Genomic DNA, 23,141 nt, shown 5'->3' on the forward strand with positions numbered 1-23,141 from the left:
GCCTCTCCAAGATGATGATGATGATGATGATGATGATTTTACAATTAATTACTGGAACACTTTAGAAAAATGATTTTACCTATAGGATTCAGTGTCCTAATGGACAGAATCTAAGGTGAAACATAAGATATGTGTTGACTAAGTAAAACATTTGGGTAGTAAGGTACATTCATATGATTTCTTTGATGTTAAATAAAACACAGTAAAAAAAACTTGAGAATATTTATCTTAAAACAACATAAAAGTACACCATATGCAGATCCTGGCAAAATTTATATGTAATAATGTTATGTAGATAATCTTATAATTTTGAAATATCATAACCAAACAAGTACTGTATGAATAAGATGCATAAATATAATAAAGTATTTTTATTTTCAAATTTGTCTAATGTTAAACATGCTAACCTAAATGTTAAAACATTAAATATTTAATTTAATTGTATTAAATTAAATGTTACATTTATGTCATAACATTATATATTTCAATTTGATAAATACCAATCTAGTTCCAACATACTATGTATTTCATAATAAATTTCATTTTACTATTAAGTATTAATAATTCACATGGATAAGTTAAATTTCTCCTAACATTATCATTGTGTTTGAAAATACTTTAAGTTTCACAAGCGTTTTCTATAAAGTGAGGGTTACAGTAGGGAGTAGTTCTATTAGAACAACTAGTTAAGCTCAGTAATTCCCACTCCTTTTGAGGGCCCTCAGTATTATTAAGAAAGTAATTTACAAACTATAACATAGGAATCATTTTGAATGAAAATTTCTATATAAGTATGGTTTGAAGTAGAATCATGTTAGCCTCATTTAAAAATGAAGAGAGGCTGGACATGGTAGTTTATGCATGTAATCCCAAAGCTTTGGGAGGCCGAGGCGGGTGGATCACGTGAGCTCAGGAGTTCAAGACCATTCTGAGCAACATGTCAAAACTCCATCTATACAAAAATACAAAAATTAGCTGGGCGTGGTGGCGCATGCTTGTGGTCCCAGCCACTCAGGAGGCTGAGGCAGGAGAATTGCTTGAACCGGAGAGGCAGAAGTTGCAGTGAGCTGAGATTGTGCTACAGCACTCCGACCTGGGTGGAGAAGTCTGATTTTTTTGGTAAGGAGGTTGATTTTGATGAAACCAAATCAATCACTATTACCAAAGAGAAAAATCCTCTTTTCTTTTTTTTTTTTTTTTGTTTTTTGTTTGGGACACAGCCTTGCTCCGTCACCTAGGCTGGAGTGCAGTGACAGGATCTCGGCTCACTACAACCTCCACCTCCCGGGCTCAAGCTATTCTCATGCCTCAGCCTCTCAAGAAGCTGGGATTACAGACACCTGTCAACATGCCTGGCTCATTTTTGTATTTTTAGTAGAGATGGGGTCGCCCTATATGTTGCCCAGGCTGGTCTCAAACTCCTGACCTCAAGTGATCCGCCTGTCTTGACCTTCCAAAGTGCTGGGATTACAGGCATGAGCCACCATGCCTGGCCTGAAAAATCCTCTTTCTTCTGTAATTCATTATCATTTTACTTCAAAATGATAACTACACAAACTTCATAATTCTGTGGGATATAATATAGAACAAGAAGATCCTCTGAAATCCTTTTGGCCTCAGTATTGCTTAATAGAAATGTATACAAAGTTGAGTTAGGGGTACTTTAATACTAAATCCTAACTTCTTTGGCAACTTGTAAAAATGTATTTAATTTAGAAATACATGATTATTCAAATTTCCTTTAAACAATAATCTACAATGCATTAAAAATTTGTATTTTGGCCATAACTTATAAATGCTACTTTAAATTACTTAAATTTAGCTTTTGCTTCTAAGATACTAGTTACAGAAACATAGAAAGTAAGTTTTTAAGTGACACAATATAATTTATCCTAAGTTTAGGGCATGGAAACAAAGTTTTTTAAACAATAAAGTTACCAAATTTAGTTCCAAATGATTTATTCTGCAATAAACAAAAACAGCTGTCAGTTAGAATATAGTATTTAATTACTTTAGTGACCAGGGTTGGGAATTTTTTATTGTCATCCTACTCTTACAGCAAATGAGAAAAAATGACAAGGTAAAGAAAAATTATCCAGATATGAGTCTCTGGCATGTTCCTCCTAACTCCTAACACATACATATTTTTGTTATTTAAATAGTTTAGTTAGTTCAAGACAGAGCTTAAGGTAATATCCTTCTAATCCCTTTTTCTTCAATTTTTAAGGAATATGCAAAATTCCTCAATGACATGAAGCTACAAATACATTAGGAATACTGTGTGTATGCATTACAGTTAGACTTTGTTTTAAAAATAATAAATTATAAAGTGAATTTCAATAAAGCTTACCCTATTGAGTGCAATGGAGATAATGTATTTCACTTTTTATGCCTCTAAACAAACCTTTGCTTTTTTGGGGCCAATATCAATATAATAGTTATACTCTTATAGACCGTTCATGCTTGAGAAGTTTCCCTACTACAGGAAAATATTTACAAGTGTAAAAATGTAAATATTCACATTTCATTGTCCTTGAAAGAATCCTGATTTATAGAAAACTAAAAATGGCATATAGAACCTAACATAAAAGAAAACAGTAACAAAAAATGGAGATCAGAGTCTGCCAGGCTTAAAGGTTCTTTACAAAGAAATATTATATTAATAGTAAAATATAATGTAATCAAAAATACTTAGAAGTATCTGGGCATTAAACTTAAATAAGACACCCAAACCTAAATATCAACAAAAAGTAATCATATTAAAAATTTTGGCCATATTTTTAGTCTCCATAGTCTAGGAAATTAAATGCATGTACATGTATACGCTTAAGTATATCTGAGAAAGAAACTAGACAATTGGAAGCAGTTATTTTAATCTCTCAATGGTCACATAAAAACAATTTTTTTTTCTCTGAACAAGCAAAACTAAGTGGATTTAAAGTTGGCTGTGTGACCAATTACAATGCAGAGTAATGTACAAATGATATTAGATACATTCTTATTGAATGATCATTCTGGGGTGATCATGGTATTCAAAATACATACTCCTTACATTTATACATAGTATTCAGTATTATACCCCTTAAAATCTGCATTTTAAAGTAAGAATCTCAAGTGAGTACATTTTATATATATCTTCATCCTATTGGTAAGAGCTTCAGCTTTTGACATAATAAGCAGAAAATGCCACTCACTCTTTTTTGAAGCAACCATTAATACAAGGCCAAGCCTTTGAGGAATTTAAGAAGAGTCAGATTTCATGTGTATCCATTTTTACTTTAAAAGTAAAAAGACGTGATAGGAAAATCTGACCTACTTTCCCCCTGTTCTGTTAGTTTTAAGCCTAGCTGGTACCCACCTATTAACCTATTTTCTATTTCAGGCAAATTTGCTTTCCATGAAAATGGTTTCAGAAACTTAAAAAAAAATCCTACATAGATCAAAAGCGCTTATTTCACAGTGTATCTTCAATGCCATTAAATGATGGCAGAGTTGTTTAATTTGACATATAAGTAATCAGAACACGAACTGATGGAAACATATTTGAGGAGACACCCACAAACCTATATGGAACACTTTCCTTATTTTTGGTAAATTTTCTTTAGGCCACAACATGAAACTGATCCTCGTGTGAATTAATGAAAGTCACTAACAAGCACCTTGTGTATATAAGACTTGGAGGGCAAGCTGGAATGAAAAATAAAAATTTCTTAACAAACTACATTATATTGGCTGATAGAAACAAACTACTCTCTTTGGGTTGGAAAGACCATTCCAATAAAAATTTTAGTTTACTCCTTATCTAAGTGTGTCTGGAATTTTTCAAAACAAAATTCATCCTATACTATGGAAAGTTCTTTAACAGAGATTATAGTATACTACCAGAGAGAATTCTTTCTGTGTTGACAGTAGTCCCAACAAAGCAAAAGTAAAGATAGATATAGATATCTATATCTATATCTATATAGATATATATATTTATATTTATGAGTTAAAACTCCCACTCATAGAATCACTATGTATCTGTTAAAAATGAGGATAACGGTATTCAATCATCTACTTCTACAGAGTTAAGTCAAAGTCCTGGTGTTAGCATCTCTTCATACTTTATATAATATATGGAGACTCTGTACTTATCAAAATGAAATAGACTAAAAGCTGTTATTTATAGCACTTGAGATGAAAAAAAGTAAAGGTTGCAAGGGAACAAAGAAAACGTAAGAGATTATGTTGTGAAAATGAAGCAAACACTACAGCTCATGTTTAGTTCATTTTTATACCACACAGAGGCTGAGGTGCTTAAATTGTTTTACGAATTAATGTCATTTTTGAAGTTAGAAAATAGAACACTTTACTAAATAGAATAATATGGTATTATTTATATATATATATAAATCATCTACGTAATAATGTAATATATAATATAACATTGCTTACATGTTCATTCCAGGCATTCCAGGGCCACCTAAAGCATTCAGTGGGGGTCTCATTGCACCTCCATAGTTCTGTAATGATAACCAAGGGTCAGACTACCACAAAACAAAAAAACAAAACCAAAGAGGAGGGGGGAAAGAAAGGAGAGCACGTTAATGATTTCCCTACATAACTCCAATTGGATAAGGCCTGTGTAATTCATTCTCTGAGGGGTCCACTCTTGTATTTTTGCTTGTATTTTAGCAATTACTTTGGTCTATATGTCTTTTTAAAATCATGTGAATATGTATGACCACTGGAGCATGTTAAATGATTAAGGTATAGTTGCAATTATATTTCGATACATTTTATTAATATCCTAAGATATGTACAATAGTAAACATTTTCAAATGAAAAATATCATAAATTCAAAATTCAATTTTGAAAGAAAAGATTTATTCAATGTTTGAAATTGTCAGACCCAGAACAATGACATAAAGTCTGAAAACAAAACAAAACAGGTGAACCCAACACAAAAGAGTTAAATGCAAACTTCTATTCACAAAATAACACGTCCAACACAGAAATGCATTAATATACAAATACACAAAAATGTATAAAACCTAATGTATACTCAAAATATGTATGCATGAATTATATGACTCAATCAGCTTCTGTTAATATCTATCATGTGTATTCAACAGATAAAAACATTTTAATGTTTTAACATGTACATCTTATTAGATTAGTTTAGTTGCCATAGGGACAAAAAGGTTAATTTTACCATTATTATCTTAATGTATTTTGACATTATCAACAACTTTCACACTTGGCTTTCTGATACCAATATTCCTCCAACTCTTCTGAGTACTCTTTTTCAATTACCTTTGCTAGCTCTTTTTATTTTGCTAACCCTTTAAATGTTGCTTTTCTCCAAGTTCTAGCTATAGCATTCTTTTCAATAAAACACATTTATGAGTAATCTTATCTGCCACCATTTGTTCAACAACTACTTATATGTTAGGAATCTCAAATCTTTATATCTGATCATGTTGTCTTTCCTAAGCTCCCAGGTAACTCATACATTGAACTTCATAGGATTTGTTTCCAACTGGATACCATCTTACTCACATCATATCTAAAAGTAAACTCAACATTATCTTCTCATGACTGAGTTCTTTGTACTGCCTTCCTCAGTCACTTCTGTGCTATCACCTTCCACACAATAGCCCAAGCTAAGAATTTCCAGGAGCTCCTTGATGTTTCTTCCTTTTCTTTCAAATTCCCATATCTAGTCAGTTACCAAAGTCCATTGATTCTATCTATGAAATAGCTCTTGAAATAGTTCTCTCCTCTTGTTACTAATCTTTGTCACTTACTGAGACTACTGCACTGTCTTAATTGGTCTCTCTGATTTAGTCTCTCCTGGTCCCAATCTATTCTCCAAACTGCCTCTAGAGCTATCTTTCTAAAACTCAGTCTTCTTCATGTCACTTAGAAGCTATGATGACCCACACTACCTGTCAAATAAATTTAACCTTCTCAGCATGGCTCTATGAGGTTATTCGAGGCTCAGCCCCAGCCTATCTTTCCTGTTCTCATTTTCTATAATTTTCACCTCTATTCCCTCCTCCCAACCATACCCTCCAGCCTACTGGATTTAAGTTCAGAAACACATAATAGACTTTTATACTCATGTTAACTCATCTTCCCTGGCCTTTAAGTAGTAGGTGCTCAGATGATAAGGAAATAAATCAAAGAGAGCAGGTCTATTGACTCCAGAGTGTAAGCCTCAATTGATAAATGACATGACCTAGTTACATGCTATTCTCATTGTTTATTTACTTTTACTTTAAGGAAATCTTATTTAAATATCCAAATTTGTGAGCTATGGGACAACAGAATGATTTCTGTTCACACTTGAGACACTGGTTAAAAGGATAGCTATTTCCCCTAACTTCTGGATCAGGCATGGTGGTGGCAGCAGCAGCACAAGCAAGGGGTCTCTGAGATAAAGGTTAGTCATTGGAAACAAAATCTGAGTGGTAAAATAGAATAGAAATGCTTCACAAGGAAAGTCTCCCCTCTTTTTTTGGTCTTAGAAGATCTCTGTTTTATTTCCCCTCATTTTTTATCTTAGAAGATCTCCGTTTTATTCTATCAAGGAAAACGTTAATTTTCCTTATAGCTCTGGACACAGGTAGACAATGGTTTGAATCTCTATTGCCACTGCCCCATTTTCTCTGCATCTCTCTCTCTATGTGTATGATCTTGGACAAATGATTCTCCCAATCCTTATTTGTAAAGTGATAATATTATCTCCCTTATAGGCTTGTTGGAGAATAAAATGAAATATAAAGCACCTGTCATAGTACTTAGTGAATTAAAAGCACGGTATTTGGTGCTCAAAAACTGTAACTGCTAATTCTTTTTTTTCTTTTACCACTGTTAATAGGAAACCAGCTTAAATGAGTCCTCTTTTCACTAGCTTCCATAGCCGTCAACTCTAACAGAATTACTTGCCTTTTTATGTAATGGCTCCACAAAAACTACGTATATTTATTATCTAGACTTTCCCCATTATGTAACGGTTTTTCTTTGTGTATCTACACTTCCTGCTAAACAGTAAGTACCTTGAAGGCAGCATATCTAAGTTACTCATCTTTGTATACCCAGTGTTCAAGTATGGTGCCTGGCACACAGTAGGCCTTCCATGAACGATGAGCTAGTTGAACTGAATTGTCCCAGTAAATGAGTAAAAATTTTTCAATATATGCTTGATAGATTTGCAAAATATTTTCATTTAGTGAATAATCTAAAGCAAAAAGAAAGAAAAGAAAGAATAACAACTTGCTTTCCACGTGCTATCAACAAAGGCAGAATGGGAAGACCTAATTTAGAATCACTGAATTTTAAAGCTGATGGCAACTATACAATTCCATCTGGTCTAATCTCTCTCCCACTGCAACGTTCCTGACAAAATGGCTATTCAGATTCTGCTTGGAAAGTTTATGAAGTCTTTCCATGGTTGGGCAATTTAATTTCTAGAAAGTTCTTCCCTGTACTGAGCTAAATTCTACTGCCCATCATAGATCTGAAAATATAGAATCAGTTTACTCTCTCCTTACCTGAGAGCCTATCATACATATATTGCCACCTCACCATTTTTCCACTCCAAGTATCTTATTTGGAAATCATATGTTCCTACTTGTATATAACTTCTTTATTCTTCAGATTTCTAGAGAAAGTAAAACTAGTTGGGTAGTTTTGGTTAATCACACGGCACTTACTGCCCTTAAGAACATAGGTTAGCTAAGTACATCTTATTACAAAACCAAGTAGAAAACTGGTTTCATATATGACATTAGAAAATATATATTTTTTGATTAAATAGGTAGTTTTGTTTTTTTATTGAAAGGATACTAATATATTTTCACTTTAAAAATAATGTCGCACCACTGCATTTAGATTTAAAACAGATTAAGGGGTAGGGAAAAGTATGCCTAGATTTGGAGCAAACCTTTATTTCTTCATATATGCAATAAGTATTAATCATATGTTAACTATATTCTATGTATGCACTTTGCTCAAATCAACATAATCTAAGAATAATTAGATTTACATATTTCTTTGTTTTAGGAATTCAGTTGTTCTAATAGATAACTACTGTCCCCCTGTACCACACTGATCTTAAGCTCAAAAAGTTATGGAAGTAATATCTATGATAAAAAAGAAATGTGTATTTTGTTTGCGCATAAATCTAGAGACAATATTTCAGAGACTTTTTCTACAATACAACTAAAAATAAGGCAGATATCTTCTGCTCTTGGACAGCATCTGTATGATTAAATGTCTGTTATGAGAGTTGTTTTTCCATTATCTCTCAAGAAACACAGCTAACCATTATTACAAATTTCACAGTTTATAGTGTATATGTTTATATGTTTTATATACCAGGTCTTATGAAATAAATACGTCATAAGATTCTCCTGATTCCAAACTATTTTACCTGACCCTTTTTTATTGTACCATCATATAAATATGACTCCTGCTTTCACTTAAACATGAAAAGTATGTATAAATAATTTCCTTTAATCCTTATATTTTTTGTATTGTGATTTTAAAAAGTTACTGTAGGCATTTCTTATTTCTGAGGTAAATTCATACCAGAACACTTGATTTCCATCATATTATATAGAAATAGTAAAAACACTGCCAATCCAAATGAAATAAACCACTCTCTCTGGTTTTAAAAATCCAAAAAATTGTCATCAATAAGAGCTTACCAGAAATAGAAACTTTCTTATTTTCTATTGTAATTTACTGTGCTGTAAATACTGTAAAACTGATTTTTAAATCAGACTCTAGTTTTTGAAGTATTAAAACCTAATACTAATAATAGAGGTATGATAACAATTTAAAGAGCAGCTAGCTGAAAAATAAGTGAATAAAGAATAGTAACAAAATTATAGGCATGAAGTTTTTGTGTATATTTAAATGTATTTATTAAGAAAATCTTTTGGAAAAAAATCCTTTAACAGCCAGATTTGTTGGCTTAGTTTATTAAAGACTAAAAGTATACTTAGCCAATAAAATGCCTATGGAACTTATAAATTCTTATTATTAATAGCTTAATGATGATTGGTTAACATGTATCATCATTCCTAATATGAATAGAAATAGGTAAGAATAATTCAAATATCTAAATGAGAGTTTCATTAGCTCTTAAGAAAATCCATTGAAAATAACTGAGCCTAAATAAAAGAAATTGGTTTCTTCTGGCTTTGAGGCTGCCACATATATTTATGTGACAACATTTGTTCCTCTTTCCTTGGAACTATATTTATATAGTGGGGTTTTTTCATATAATATGGCATCTCCAAAAAGTCTGGCTAAATGAACCCCATGTTTCAATATAGTTAATATATATAATTTTATGTTGTTAGAAACAATACATATATACAATACGAACACATAATACAACATGTACTATTGTATGTAGGTCTGAGTCACATTATCTGGGTGTTGAGTTCTCAATTTTTTTAGTCTGTTGGGAGCACAGCAAAACATCAGCTTAACTTTTAAAAAATAGATATACAAAACAAGCTCCAAAGTACTGCTCATAATGCTGTTTCTTGGAAAGGAAAAATGAGTAAGTTCATTCTTTTAACCAGCTTTATGACATGTTAATCTCTGACCCACGAGGTAGAAATTTAAAATTCTGGATTTTAAATTAGTTTCTTTGAAAAATGACATTATAAAATTAATTTCTACCCCAAGCAATTTTCCTGAGAGAGACAAAAGGATGTTTTAGCTAAAATGCATGATATCCTGGAACAGCATGCTTAAAATGTCACCAACAGCTAGAACAGGTTCAACCTCAGTGTATACTTCTGGGAAATTTTATAGAGAAGTCATCTAACATCTGATATATACTGATAGTATTATGCTTGTTCAGTAAGACCCATTTTAATGTTTATTTCTAAGTGGTTTTCTACTGTTTTCCCATTCTATAATGAAATGGTTGTACAGAATAAATTGTCAATGACAATCTTTAGGATTTATGGAAATATATTTTATACTTATTCTTTAATATTTTCAATCAACTGGGTTTTATTTATTTATGTATTATTTTTATTATTATTATTTTGAGATTGAGTTTTTGCTATTGTTCCCCAGGCTGGAGTGCAATGGCGCAATCTCTGCTGACTGCAAACTCCGCCTCCCAGGTTTAAGCGATTCTCCTGTCTCAGCCTCCCGAGTAGCTGGGATTACAGTCACCTGCCACCTCGCCTGGCTTACTTTTTGTATTTTTTGTAGAGACGGGGTTTCACCATGTTGGCCAGGCTGGTCTCAAACTCCTGACCTCAAGTGATCCGCCTGCCTCGGCCTCCCAAAGTGCTGGGATTATAGGCGTGAGCCACTGCACCCAGCCAACTGGGTTTTATTTAACTTGACCATCTCCCCAGCATAACTAAGAAAAGGGTAACAGTTACCTTTTGAATAGTAATTATTATAATGTATTTCCATACAGTGTATTTTCTCAAATAAATTAAAGGCTTAAATGATAGCACGCTGTTAAAGTATGGTTTGCTGTTATATCGATTTGGCATGTCACAAATGTTATGTCCTCATGAGTCTAACAACTATGTTATATGAAGCCTATAATGCATATTCTCATAGCCAGCAAATAACATAGTTTGTTTACATATATGAAGGAGCAAGAAGCTCAGCATCTAGGTTTCTGCACTAATTTTTTTTTTTCAGTGTTCAGTTTTATTATTTATTTATTTATTTTACTTTAAGTTTCGGGATACAAGTGCAGAATGTGTAGGTTTGTTACATAGGTATATGTACACCATGGTAGTTTGCTGCACCTATTAACCTGTCATCTAGGTTTTAAGCCCTGCATGCATCAGTGATTTGTCCTAATGCACTCCTTCCCCTTGCTTTCCACCCTCCTGACTGGCCCTGGTGTGTGTTGTTCCCCTCCCTGTGTCCATGTGTTCTTGTTGTGAGAACATGCAGTGCTTGGTTTCCTGTTTCTGTTTTAGTTTGCTGAGGATTATGGCTTCCAGCTTCATCCATGTCCCTGCAAAGGACATAATCGCATTCCTTTTTATGGCTGCATGGTATTCCATGGTATACATGTACCACATTTTCTTTACCCAGTCTATCATTGATGGGCATTTGGGTTGGTTCCATGTCTTTGCTATTGTAAATATGCACTGATTATTTACCTGTGGTCCTAAGGGCACCATTCCTCTTGGAGGAGTCATTCTCTGCATTGGCCCACCCATATTTGGATGTCCTAAAAAAAGTATGAAGATATTAGCCAAGTAATGAGCATGACTACTAAACCACAGGCTAGCGGCTTCCTCCCTCCTGGGTGTTATTGTCTCATTTACCAAGTGTCTGAGTACTGACACCATCTTACCTTGCCTTCCAGACCACTTTTCCACCTCTTACCACTACCTACCCACACTCTCTATTAATGTCTTGACTGAAATTTTCTCCCTATTCTGTGGTGAATTAATTCTCTAACACCATTTGCTCCTCTTTCCATGGAACAGTACGATAGAGCATTACATATCTGTGGTTCCTAAGTATCTCTGGAAGGATTTGATTATTGAGATTGTTAAACTAATCAAGCCCCTTGCTGCTTAGCACCTTCTTTCCTTCTGCTCATCTTTTAGATGGGCTAAAGCCTGTATCTGAAAAAGGCAAAAGAAATAATAAGTGATATTATCACTTAGCTTCCTATTTGTTAGATGTTATATAAAAGGTTTTAGAATTATTAATTAAAATATGGATTTTGGGATCTTCACGTATTCTTTTTCTTATGTTATCACTACCCTCACTATCATGCATAATTAAGTGAGCTGGAAATATAAATCATTTGGCCATGTTACCTAGAAAAACGCAACTGGTATAACTATAGGAGATTTACTTATACAAATACAATTTTCCTTAAGAGATAAAAGAATTTCCTCTATGGTTCTGCACATCAATTTCCCTTTTACTTTAGAGTAGTCACCTTGTTGTCGAGTTGGATCCATTCCACTGGGGAGTAATGGCTGACTTCCTGGGACACCTCCAAGCGCCTAGCAATTTATTAAGAAAAATAAAGAGCAATATTGTAAGTATTTATAAAATAAGTGCTTTAACAATTTCCTTTTAAATGCTTATATGATAATTGCAAGAATGCATTTGAGCATTTCTCAAGATTTCTTATATTTCACATTCATTTATGAGTTTTGCAGGTTTATGTACCTTAAATAAGTTCTTAATTCTAAAAAGATTCTACTTTGTCCAATTTTGCGACAAATAAAACAAGTATTTTGAGGGAGTAAAAATCTATGCAAAAACTGTCCTATTTCTTGTTGAGAAGTATTATGCCTTTTCCAAAAATTAATTTACTAAGAATACTGAAATAACTAAATTTTCCTTCTTACATGTAAATTCCCTATTTCTACAGAATATCTTAGTCATTTGAGATTACATAGCAGCAAGACAAAAATGCAAAGGGACCATTGAAAATTGTTTTGTAGTCACATTTTCCCTAATAAATTATTTATTGAAATAATACTTAAAATACAAATAAATTAAGCAATTTGGGTATATGGAAAAAGGAAAGTAGAACTGACAAAGGTAGATATGAACTTAACAGGGTTTGTTTCCTGGAATATATACTGAACCATAAGTTTCTAACAGTTGTCTCAGCAGCACTTAAAGCTGGATTAAGGTATAAATGATTTAAACCTACTGATCTTAAGTATATAAGCATACACATATATGAAAAATCCTGACAACTGGTGAGAATTTCCATAAAAATTCACTAATTTAACTTAAAGCATGAAAGTTCTATCTAATTAGTTAACATATTCGGCTATTTCAAAAGAAATTTAACACTAAATAATTTACATGGCCAGATCAGAACTGTTTCCTAACTTGTTATCACTTGGGATGAAGTAGATAGCTTCCATTTCCCAAGCCATTTGGGTAATTTTTCAAAATTTTTGTTTATAAGCACACCAAATACATATTTCTTGAGATCCTACTACATTGTCTGTTCCCGGATTACCTCTCCAGCCTAATTTCTTGCCACTACCCCACTCACGTTCTAACTTCCAGTCATACCAAACTTCTTTCAGTTTTTTTTTCCTATTCACGCATTCAGTCAACAATGTTTAAATGCCAACCACTAAAAACAAGACAAAATAAAAACTAAACTGAAAAAAATCTGTCCTCTCAGGAAGCTTACAGACCCTTAAGTAGTTATTGTTGACACTGTTTAGATCTCAGTTTAGGGATCACTTCCTAACAAAATTATTCCCTGTAGCCTCAATCTGACATAAGTCCTCCTTCCATTTGTGTGTGTGTATATATACATACGCAAGTTACATTGAACAAATACATACGCTGATTGAATAATTGTGTGTGTATACACATACATACAAAGAAATAATCCCAGATTGTGTGTGTATATATGTGTGTGTATACATATGCGTGTGTGCATGCATGTGTAATTTCACATGTATAATTTCAAACTTCCAGAAACTGTACAAAGAATTTCCAAATACCTTGACTCAGATTGCCAACTGTTAACATTTTTTACTGTATTTGCCTTATCAGCCTTTTTCCCTTTCTTTCTCTCTATAAATATATACCTATTATCATAAATCTTTTTCAGAACTACTTAAGAGCAAGCTGAAGACATGATACCTCATTACCCCTAAATACTGCAAAGTATAGTTCCCCCAAGAAGAATATTTCCTACATAACCACCATACAGCCTTTTAAGTCAGGAAATCAACATTGATAGCAACACTACGCTCCAAGTCCAAGACCTCATTTAATTTTGCCATTTGTCTCAATAATATTTCTTTATTCTTTCTGGTACCAGAACATCATGGAAGACATGTTATATTTAGTTGTCCTGTCTCTTCATGTTCTTCTAAGCAGGAATAATTCCTATTGTTGCTATCTATGTCTGTTCTATCCCTACCTATCATGTCCTCGACTATTTTAAAGAGAACAGGCCTTAAATTCTACAGCACGGTGTCTGATGTTTCTTTATGATCTAGACTCAAGTCGTATTTTCTTAGCAGGAATACCAGAGAAATGATGCTATGCCTTTCTCAGTGTATCACATCAGAGGGCAAATGATGTTGATCTATCCCACTACTGGTGATGGTAACCTTGATCATCTGAATGTGTTGTTGTCTGTAGATTTCTACACAGTAGTTGATTACTTTTAGTATAAGAGCTATTCTGAGATTGTCAATATTCCATTCCTCATCAATCGTTTATCAACCCATCAGCTGTAGCCTCCACTAACAACTAACCACTATGATAGTTGTCAAACAGAGATATTCCATGTCCATCATTCTTTTTATATTTATTAGTTGGTGTTTCGCTGTAAGGAAAAGCTTTTCTTATTTATTCACTTATTTACTCAGTCATAGATTTCTGTATTGTTCAGTGGGTTGTAATCTATTACTATCATCATTTATTTCAACAGTCAAATTATCTCAGATTTGGCGAGTGAGAAGTCTTTCAGGTGTGTGTGTGTGTGCGGTGTGTGTGTTATAACATACCCACATCAATTTTTGAGCTTTCCTTAATTTATGGCATGAGATGTTCCAGGTTCACCTCATACTTCTTCTGACCTAGCCTTGGAATCAGCCCTTTCCCCAAAAGGCCCTAATTCCTTTTAGTGGAGGACAGCCTTTAGGTATAAAGATCTTGCACCTCAGGGTGTTCTTGTTACTTGGGTGCATCATTTTTAGGCTCTCTCAGTAAACACCGAGCTTGAAAATCTGTGCAGGTGTATACGTACATGCATATATGCACACACACGCACCTGTGACTAATTCTATATTTATTTGTGTGTGTATAGCATATACATCTACCATAAATGCATACTTTCCAACATCAATTCAACAACTCCAATCTGATACTTCAGGATTATTTTTAGCCTTCTTCCTTTCTAGGTTTGTAGATATTTTCTTCTTCAATAGTGGGAAACCTGGTCTATGTTAATTATTTATTACCCCTCAATACAATTACTTATTTATTCAATCAGTGTATTTATTTGTTCAATATAACCAGTCTCCCAACCACACGGGCCACTTCATCTTGCCATCTCTGCATGGCTACCCCCCGCCCTATCCCCCACACCTGCCATGTCCTGGCAATGCAGAGAAGGTAAGGGCTTTTTATGTGTTTTTATAAGATCATATACCTCACTTTCATAGAACTTAAATACTACCATTACTTGTTTTCTTCTCTGTATCTCCAGACTGTAAACTCTGCAAAAGTAGGGATCCTATCTGTGCCTACTGTCACAGAATAATAAATGTATATTGAGGGAAAGGGAAAAGGAATAGGGTTTAGACTGACAATTTTAGGAATCATTAATGATAAAGTCATAAGAATGAAACAGAGTTCAAAGAATGAGAAGTAAGAAGATAAAAGATTTAATTCTTTGAAAATACCAAGAAGAAGTAAAAAAAGAAACTGAAATTGAATAGGCATGAAATTAGCAACGAGACTAAGACCAACATCTCAGAATGCCCCAGGAGAGTTTCAAGAAGGAAAAAGTAGCCAACACTGTCAAAAGTTATAAATAAATGATGTAGGAGGAGGACTAAAAATGTATGACTAATCGATATTATATTCAATTGTGAACCTAAAGTTCTTGCTTTCTAAAAAAATTAATTTTTTTTTTTTTTTTTTTTTACTTTTTAGAGGAAAGGTCTCCCTCAGCTGCCCAGGCTGCAGTGCAGTGGTATGATCATAGGTCACTGCAGCCACAAATTCCTGGGCTCAAGCTATCCTCTGCTGCAGCCTCCCGAGCAGCTGGAGCTACAGATGCATGCCCCCACACCCGCCTAATTTTTTATTTTTATTTATTTATTTATTTATTTTTTCCGAGACAGAGTCTTGCTCTGTCACCCAGGCTGGAGTGCAGTGGTGCAATCTCGGCTCACTGCAACTTCCACCTGCCAGGTTCAAGCGATTCTCTTGCCTCAGCCTCCCAAATAGCTGATATTACAGGCGCCCACCACTGCGCCCAGATAATTTTTGTATTTTTAGTAGAGACGGGGTTTCACCATGTTGGCCAGGCTGGTCTCAAACTCTTGACCTCAGGATCAGCCCGTCTCAGCCTCCCAAAGTGTTGGGATTATAGGCGTGAGCCACCGCACCTGGCCTATTTTTATTTTTTTATGCAGATGGGGTCTCACTATGTTGCTCAGGCTGGTCTTGAAGAACTCCTAGCCTCAAGCGATCCTCCTGCCTTGGCCTCCCAAAGCTCTGGGATTATAGGTATAAACCACCATGTCTGGCCAGATTCTTGCTTTTTCTTAAGTCTCCAAATGGTTAGAGTTATACACTCTGAACTTTGACACTTCTGTCTCATTATAGACAATAATGATTTATCACTGGCGGCAACCATCTTCTTCAAAACTTTACTGTTTCTAGCTTATCTTGGAAGATCAGAACAATTGACCACCCTTTCTTGTTTCTGTTCATCACTTAAAAATATGACATAATCTTACAGAAGTCTTAACCAATATCAAATTGGTTTTCAAAATGAGTGTTTTAATCTAAATTTAACTCTTTACTCATCACTGTTTGTCTTTTAGAATAAGTCAAATCTGTAACTTTTAAAACATTTTTATCAGCCTTGGGATGACCGGATAGTAGCTTTGTGCATCAACAGTGTTGTAATCACTGCATTCTTTAAACCTTTAATATCAGAAAAATGTATACATCTGTGACATCTTATTTCTATATTTATGACGTTAAAGGTATCCCACTCGGATTTGTTTAGTCACAAATTTTGGCATGCATTCTTTGTTCTTGTTTTTGTTTTTGAGACAGTGTCTCGCTCTGTCACCCAGGCTGGAGTGCAGTGGTGTGATCTTCACTCGCTTCAACCTGCACCTCCCAGGTTCAAGTGATTCTCCTGCCTCAGCCTCCTTAGTAGCTGGGATTATAGGCGTCCACTACCTCGCCCGGCTACTTTGTGTATTTTTAGTAGAGATAGTGTTTCACCATTTTGGACCAGGCTGGTCTTGAACTCCTGACCTCACGTGATCCACCCACCTCAGGCCCCCGCCCAAAATGCTGGGATTACAGGTGTGAGCCACTGTGCCCAGCTGCATTCTTTGTTTTATAAAAGATCTACACACAGGAAAACAATAACACTAATGAGGAGGGTACTTAATAAAAACAAAATATACATGGTAATATACACTTGTAAGCCAGTGCATTTGTGCCAGGAATTGTGCTAAGTCCTTTAGTATTTCTTTCAATGTTTATAACAATCTTATAAAGTTATTATGCATCCTTTTTAATGATAAAAAACCAAGGTTTAATATGTCACTAATTTGTTAATTTGTCCATGGTTATGCTATTTTTAAAAAGGTTTTATTGATGCATGATTTACATACCACAAAATTTGCCCATTTTCTAATGTTAGAACATTGCCCACCTACAGTCATTTCCCATTCCCCATGACCAGTACCCTTCACCAGCACTAGGCATTCACTAATTTTCACTAATTTCACCATTTTCTGTCTTCCATGGTTATACTATTCACAAGTAGCAGTGTCAGGGCTCGAGATTGGATTAACATATTGCAAAAGCTCGGAAAGATGTGCCTTAAATCCTAGGATTTAAAATAAATGAAATAATATAAAAATTTATTAAAACAAATAATTAAATGTGGGAACTGCCTGCTTCATAAAAGAATTATTTAGTTCAAAAGAATTTATCGTAACTTCAATGGCAAGACCCTCTAGGCACTTATGAACTGATGTACAGGCACACCTCAGAGATATTGCTGGTTTAGCTCAAGACCACTGCAATAAAAGTGAATATCACATTAAGTGAGTCATATGAATTTTTTGATTTCCGAGTGAATGTTTTGTTTACACTATACTGTAGTCTATTAAGTGTACAATAGCATTATGTCTAAAAACACAATGTATATACCTGAATTTAAAATTATTTTATTGGTAAAAAATGCTAATAATCATCTGAGGCTTCAGTTAGCTGTAATCTTTTGGCCTGTAGAAGTCTTGATGGCTGCTGACTGATAAGGGAGGTGTTTGCTGAAGGCTGGGATGGCTATGGCAATTTCTTATAGAGACAGGGTTTTACCATGTTGTCCAGGCTGGTCTCAAACTTCTGGACTCAAGCAATCCACCTGCCTTGGCCTCCCAAAGTGTTGGGATTACAGGTGTGAGCCACTGTGCCCAGCCAGCTGTGGCAATTTCTTATAATAGATAACAATGTTTATTGCATTGATTTCTCTGTAGCATGTGATGCTGTTTGATGCCACGGTAGAACTTCTTTCAAAATTGGAGGCAATACTCTCAAACCTTGAAGCTGTTTTGTAAACTAAGTTTATGTAAAATTCTAAATCCTTTGTTGTCATTTCAGCAGTGTTCATAGCATCCTTACCAGGAAAGAATAGATTCCATATCAACAAACCATTTTTGCCGGGCGCGGTGGCTCAAGCCTGTAATCCCAGCACTTTGGGAGGCCGAGATGGGCGGATCACGAGGTCAGGAGATCGAGATCATCCTGACTAACACGTTGAAACCCCGTCTCTACTAAAAAAAAATGCAAAAAAACTAGCCGGGCGACGTGGCGGGCACCTGTAGTCCCAGCTACTCGGGAGGCTGAGGCAGGAGAATGTCGTAAACCCGGGAGGTGGAGCTTGCAGTGAGCTGAGATCCGGCCACTGCACTCCAGACTGGGCAACAGAGCCAGACTCCGTCTCAAAAAAAAAAAAAAAAACAAACCATTTTTATTGCTCAATCATGAGAACTCACTCCTTATCTGTTAAAGTTTTATTATGAGAATGTGGAAATTCAGTCACATCTTCAGGCTCCACTTCTGATTCTAGTTCTCCCTCTGTTTTCACCACATCTGTAGTGACTTCCTTCACTCAGGTCTTGAACCTCTCAGAGTCATCCAGAAGGGTTTGAATCAGCTTCTTCCAAACTCCCGTTAATGCTGATATTTTGACCTCTTTCCATGAATCACAAACAGACTTAATGGTATTTAGAATGGTGAATTATTTCCAGAAGGTTTTCAATGTACTTTCCCCAGATTCATCAAAGAAATCACTACAGATGGCAACTACAGCTTTATGGAATATATTTCTTAAATAATAAGAACTGGATGGGTGCAGTGGCTCACGCCTGTAATCCCAACATTTTGGGAGACCAAGGCGGGTGGATCACCTGAAGTCAGGAGTTCAAGATGAGCCTGGCCAACACGATGAAACCCTGTCTCTACTAAAAATACAAAAATTAGCTGGGCGTGATGGTGGGCGCTTGTAATCCCAGCTACCGGGGAGGCTAAGGCAGAAGAATCGCTTGAACCTGGGAGGTGGAGGTTGCAGTGAGCCTAGATTGCGCCACTGCACGCCAGCCTGAGTGACCAGAACAAAACTAAATCTCAAAAAAAAAAAAAAAAAACAAACAAAAACTGAAAGTAAAATTACTCCTTGATTCGTAGGCTGCAGAATGGATGCTATGTTACCTTATACTGGAGAACTCTGATGCAGTTGTCCAAGATTAATGAAAACAACATTAATGAAAACAAAATTAATCTTGGACAACTGCATCAGAGCTCTTGGGTATAAGATGTGTTGTCAAGGAGCAGTAAAAAAGAAAGGAATCTTTTTCTCTGAGTAGGAGGTCTCAACACTGGGCTTAAAATAGTCAGTAAATCATGCTGTAAAACAGATGCACTATCATTCAGGCTTTGTTGTTCCATTTATAAAGGACAGGCAGAGTAGATTTAGTATAAATTTTTTTTTGAGACAGGGTCTCACTCTGTTGCCCAGGCTGGGGTGCAGTGGTGCAATCTTGGCTCACTGCAACCTCTGCCTCTTGAGTTCAAGCAATTCTCCCACCTCAGTCTCCTGAGTAGCTGGGACTACAGGTGTGTGCCACCAAGCCCAGCTAATCTTCTGTACTTTTTGGTAGAGATGGGGTTTCACCATGTTGGCCAGGCTGGTCTTGAACTCTTGATCTCAAGTTATCCATGTGCCTCAGCCTCCCAGAGTGCTGGGATTACGAGTGTGAGCCACTGCACCTGGCCAGATTTAGTAAGTTTTAAGGGACCAAGGATTTTTCAGAATGGTACATGAGCACTGGCTTCAACTTAAAGTTAGCAGTTATATTACCCCCTAATAAGAGAATCAGCCTGTCCTTTAAAGCCCTAAAGGAAGGCATTGACTGAGTATGGCTATGAAAGTTCTAGATGGCATCTTGTTCCAACAGTTTAGTATAGTCATCTTCCTCAATTATCTTAGCTAGATTTTCTGGGTTACTTTCTGCAGTAGAATCATCAGCACTTGCAGCTTCACCTTGCACGTATGTGTTCTGGAGACAACTTCTTTCCTAAACTTCATGAACAAATCTCAGCCTGCCTGCTTCAGGCTTTTCTTCTGCAGCTTTCTCAGCTCTCTCAGTCTTCACAGAATGGAAGAGACTAAAGACCTTACTCTGGGTTAGGATTTGGCTTAAGGGAATATTGTGGCTGGTTTTATCTTCTATTCAGACCATAAAAACTTTCTTCTCTCAGCAATAAGGTTGTTTTGCTTTCTTATCATTTCTGTGTTCACTGGAGTAGCACTTTCCATTCTTTCAAGAACTTTTCCTTTGCATTCCTAACATGGCTGTTTGGCACAAGAGGCCTAGCTTTTGGCTTATCTCGGCTTTTGACTGCCTTCCTCACTAAATGTAATCTTTTTTTTTTTTTTTTTTTGAGACGGAGTCTCGCTTTGTAGCCCGGGCTGGAGTGCAGTGGCCGGATCTCAGCTCACTGCAAGCTCCACCTCCCAGGTTTACGCCATTCTCCTGCCTCAGCCTCCCGAGTAGCTGGGACTACAGGTGCCCGCCACCTCGCCCGGCTAGTTTTTTGTATTTTTTAGTAGAGACGGGGTTTCACGGTGTTCGCCAGGATGGTCTCGATCTCCTGACCTCGTGATCCACCCGTCTCAGCCTCCCAAAGTGCTGGGATTACAGGCTTGAGCCACCGCGCCCGGCCACTAAATGTAATCATTTTTAGCTTCTGATTTAAAGTGAGTGATGTGCGACTCTTCTTTTCACTTGAACACTTAGAGGCCATTTTAGGGTTATCAGCTGGCCTGATTTCAATACTGTTGTGTCTCAGGGAATAGGGAAGTCAAGGAGAGGAATAGTGATCAGGGAGTGGTTGGTCGGTGGAGCACTCAGAACATACAGAATTATGAATTAAGTTCACTGTCTTGTATGGGCATGGTTTGTGGCACCCCAAAACAATCACAATAGTCACATCAAAATCAGTGATCACTGTTAAGAGATATAATGAAAAAATTTTAATATTATGAGAATTACCAAAATGTGACACAGAGACACAAAGTGAGCACATGTTGTTGGCTAAATGGCACTTACTGACTTGCTCAATGCAGGGGTGCCATAAAACTTAATTTGTAAAAAACGTATCTGTGAAGCATAGTAAAATGAGGTATGCCTGTGTATCTCCTTGACTACCATTATATAGTTTACTCATGGAGACTAAATGCTCACTGATGATGAAAAAATGGTGAATTTCTCAAAGCTTTAAGCTTTAATTTAGTAACAATTTTGATGTAACAAATTCTTTATGGGCCCGTGATGATATAAAATGGAGGAGAATCATTTAATCAATAAATATCAGAACTAGAAGAGACTTTAGAAATACCCACATCCACTCCTATTTTACAGGTAAGAAAACCAAAACCCAGAAAGTCTAAGCTACTTGTTCAAAGTTATACATTGCTGACTTTTTGAACCTAAGATGCTGGACGCATTTAGGTCCTTTCAACATCACTGTCATTTTATTCCTCTAAAACAACAATATTAACACAAAAGATATTAAATTTAGTGTAGGCAGATGTTTGTCTCTATAACACAACTCACCATTTGACATATATATATGTGTGTATATATATACACACACACTTATACTTTTCTTTTTTCTATATTTCAACAACTGCAACTGTGCTGTTCAAATTAATAGCCCTTTACCACATGCAGCTATTTAAATTTAATTAAAATTAATTTACTTAAAAATTTAGTTCTTCACTCACACCAGTCCTATCTCAAGTGCTCAAAGTACTAAAATTACTGCATATGATAAATGCAGGTATAAAATATTTCCATCATCCCAGAAAGTTCTATTGGGCAGTGCCGCATTAGAATGTCAGTTCCACAAGACAGATTTTCATTAGTTTGTTCACCAGTGTATCTCCCACATCTAGAATGGTACCTGGGACACAGTAAACCTCCACAAGTATCTGTTGAATGATTCAATATTTTGGAGAGTGATTTTGGATAGCCCTGTGAAGTTTCTATCCAAATACATGGCAATGTATTCTATGTATTTAGACTTACCCAAAAAGGGTATATCTATGATGAAATGACTATAAGATAATGAGGTATGTTTTGGCAAAAGAAGTGAACATTGTATCAAAAGCCTCCATAAAACTATAATTTAATTGTATCATAACACCTCCATAAAGCTGTAACTTAAATTGGGTAAGACTGAATAGGATTCACTATGCAAAATTTTCTTGGTTTGAGAAGGATAAGAATAAATTTGTTAATTTTCTTTCCCTACAAAGGTAGAACATAACTAGAAAAAGATATATATCCCAGGATAAACTAAAAATTCAAAGTTATAAGAAAAGAATATATTTTAATCTTGCCTTGTAGGATTTGAAATAATAATTTAAATATATTAGTGTAATTATCATTAAAAACAAAAAATAAGGAGCTCCCAATGATAGAAAGGGGTATTCTAAACTGGCCAAAGAGGCTACTTTATGCTTTTAATCATTAATCACTAACATATTGAACAGGTACAACATTTTATCGTCTCAATAAATTTAATTCTATAACATGATTTTTAATATGTACAAAATATTTCATCATTTCAGTATACCATAATTTATTTAACCACTCATCTATTATTGGACAAATATCTGAAGATTTCAGTAGAATGGTCAGATGTAGTGTGTTCTTTTCTTAAAACACCAAATTTAACTTTAGAGTACAAAATGGACAACAGAATTAACAATGTTTTTAATTCCATATATCTGTTGACAGTGTTTCAGGAATCTTAAGAAACAGAGGATAAAGTTTCTAAATCCTATAGGATCAATAGATCAATAG

The 23,141-nt window shown here is 35.2% G+C and overlaps 1 protein-coding gene across 27 annotated transcripts in view; it reads right to left on the bottom strand.

Annotated features, from left to right (window-relative positions):
• Positions 1-23,141, bottom strand: part of SSBP2 (single stranded DNA binding protein 2) — a 329,142-nt gene that overhangs the window by 41,902 nt on the left and 264,099 nt on the right. For 14 of the 27 annotated variants that reach the window (XR_013418084.1, XM_078004236.1, XM_078004228.1 and 11 more), the window contains 3 exons: positions 11,951-12,017; positions 11,154-11,224; positions 4,438-4,529 (listed from right to left, as the gene is read on the bottom strand). Coding sequence is in view for 25 of the 27 variants with exons in the window: in XM_078004236.1 (XP_077860362.1) it covers positions 4,438-4,529; positions 11,154-11,224; positions 11,951-12,017 (230 nt within the window). In the remaining 2 variants the exon portion in view is untranslated. 27 annotated transcript variants of the gene reach the window in all.

The sequence above is a fragment of the Macaca mulatta genome, chromosome 6 (genome assembly GCF_049350105.2).
Source record: "Macaca mulatta isolate MMU2019108-1 chromosome 6, T2T-MMU8v2.0, whole genome shotgun sequence".
NCBI lineage: Eukaryota > Metazoa > Chordata > Mammalia > Primates > Cercopithecidae > Macaca > Macaca mulatta.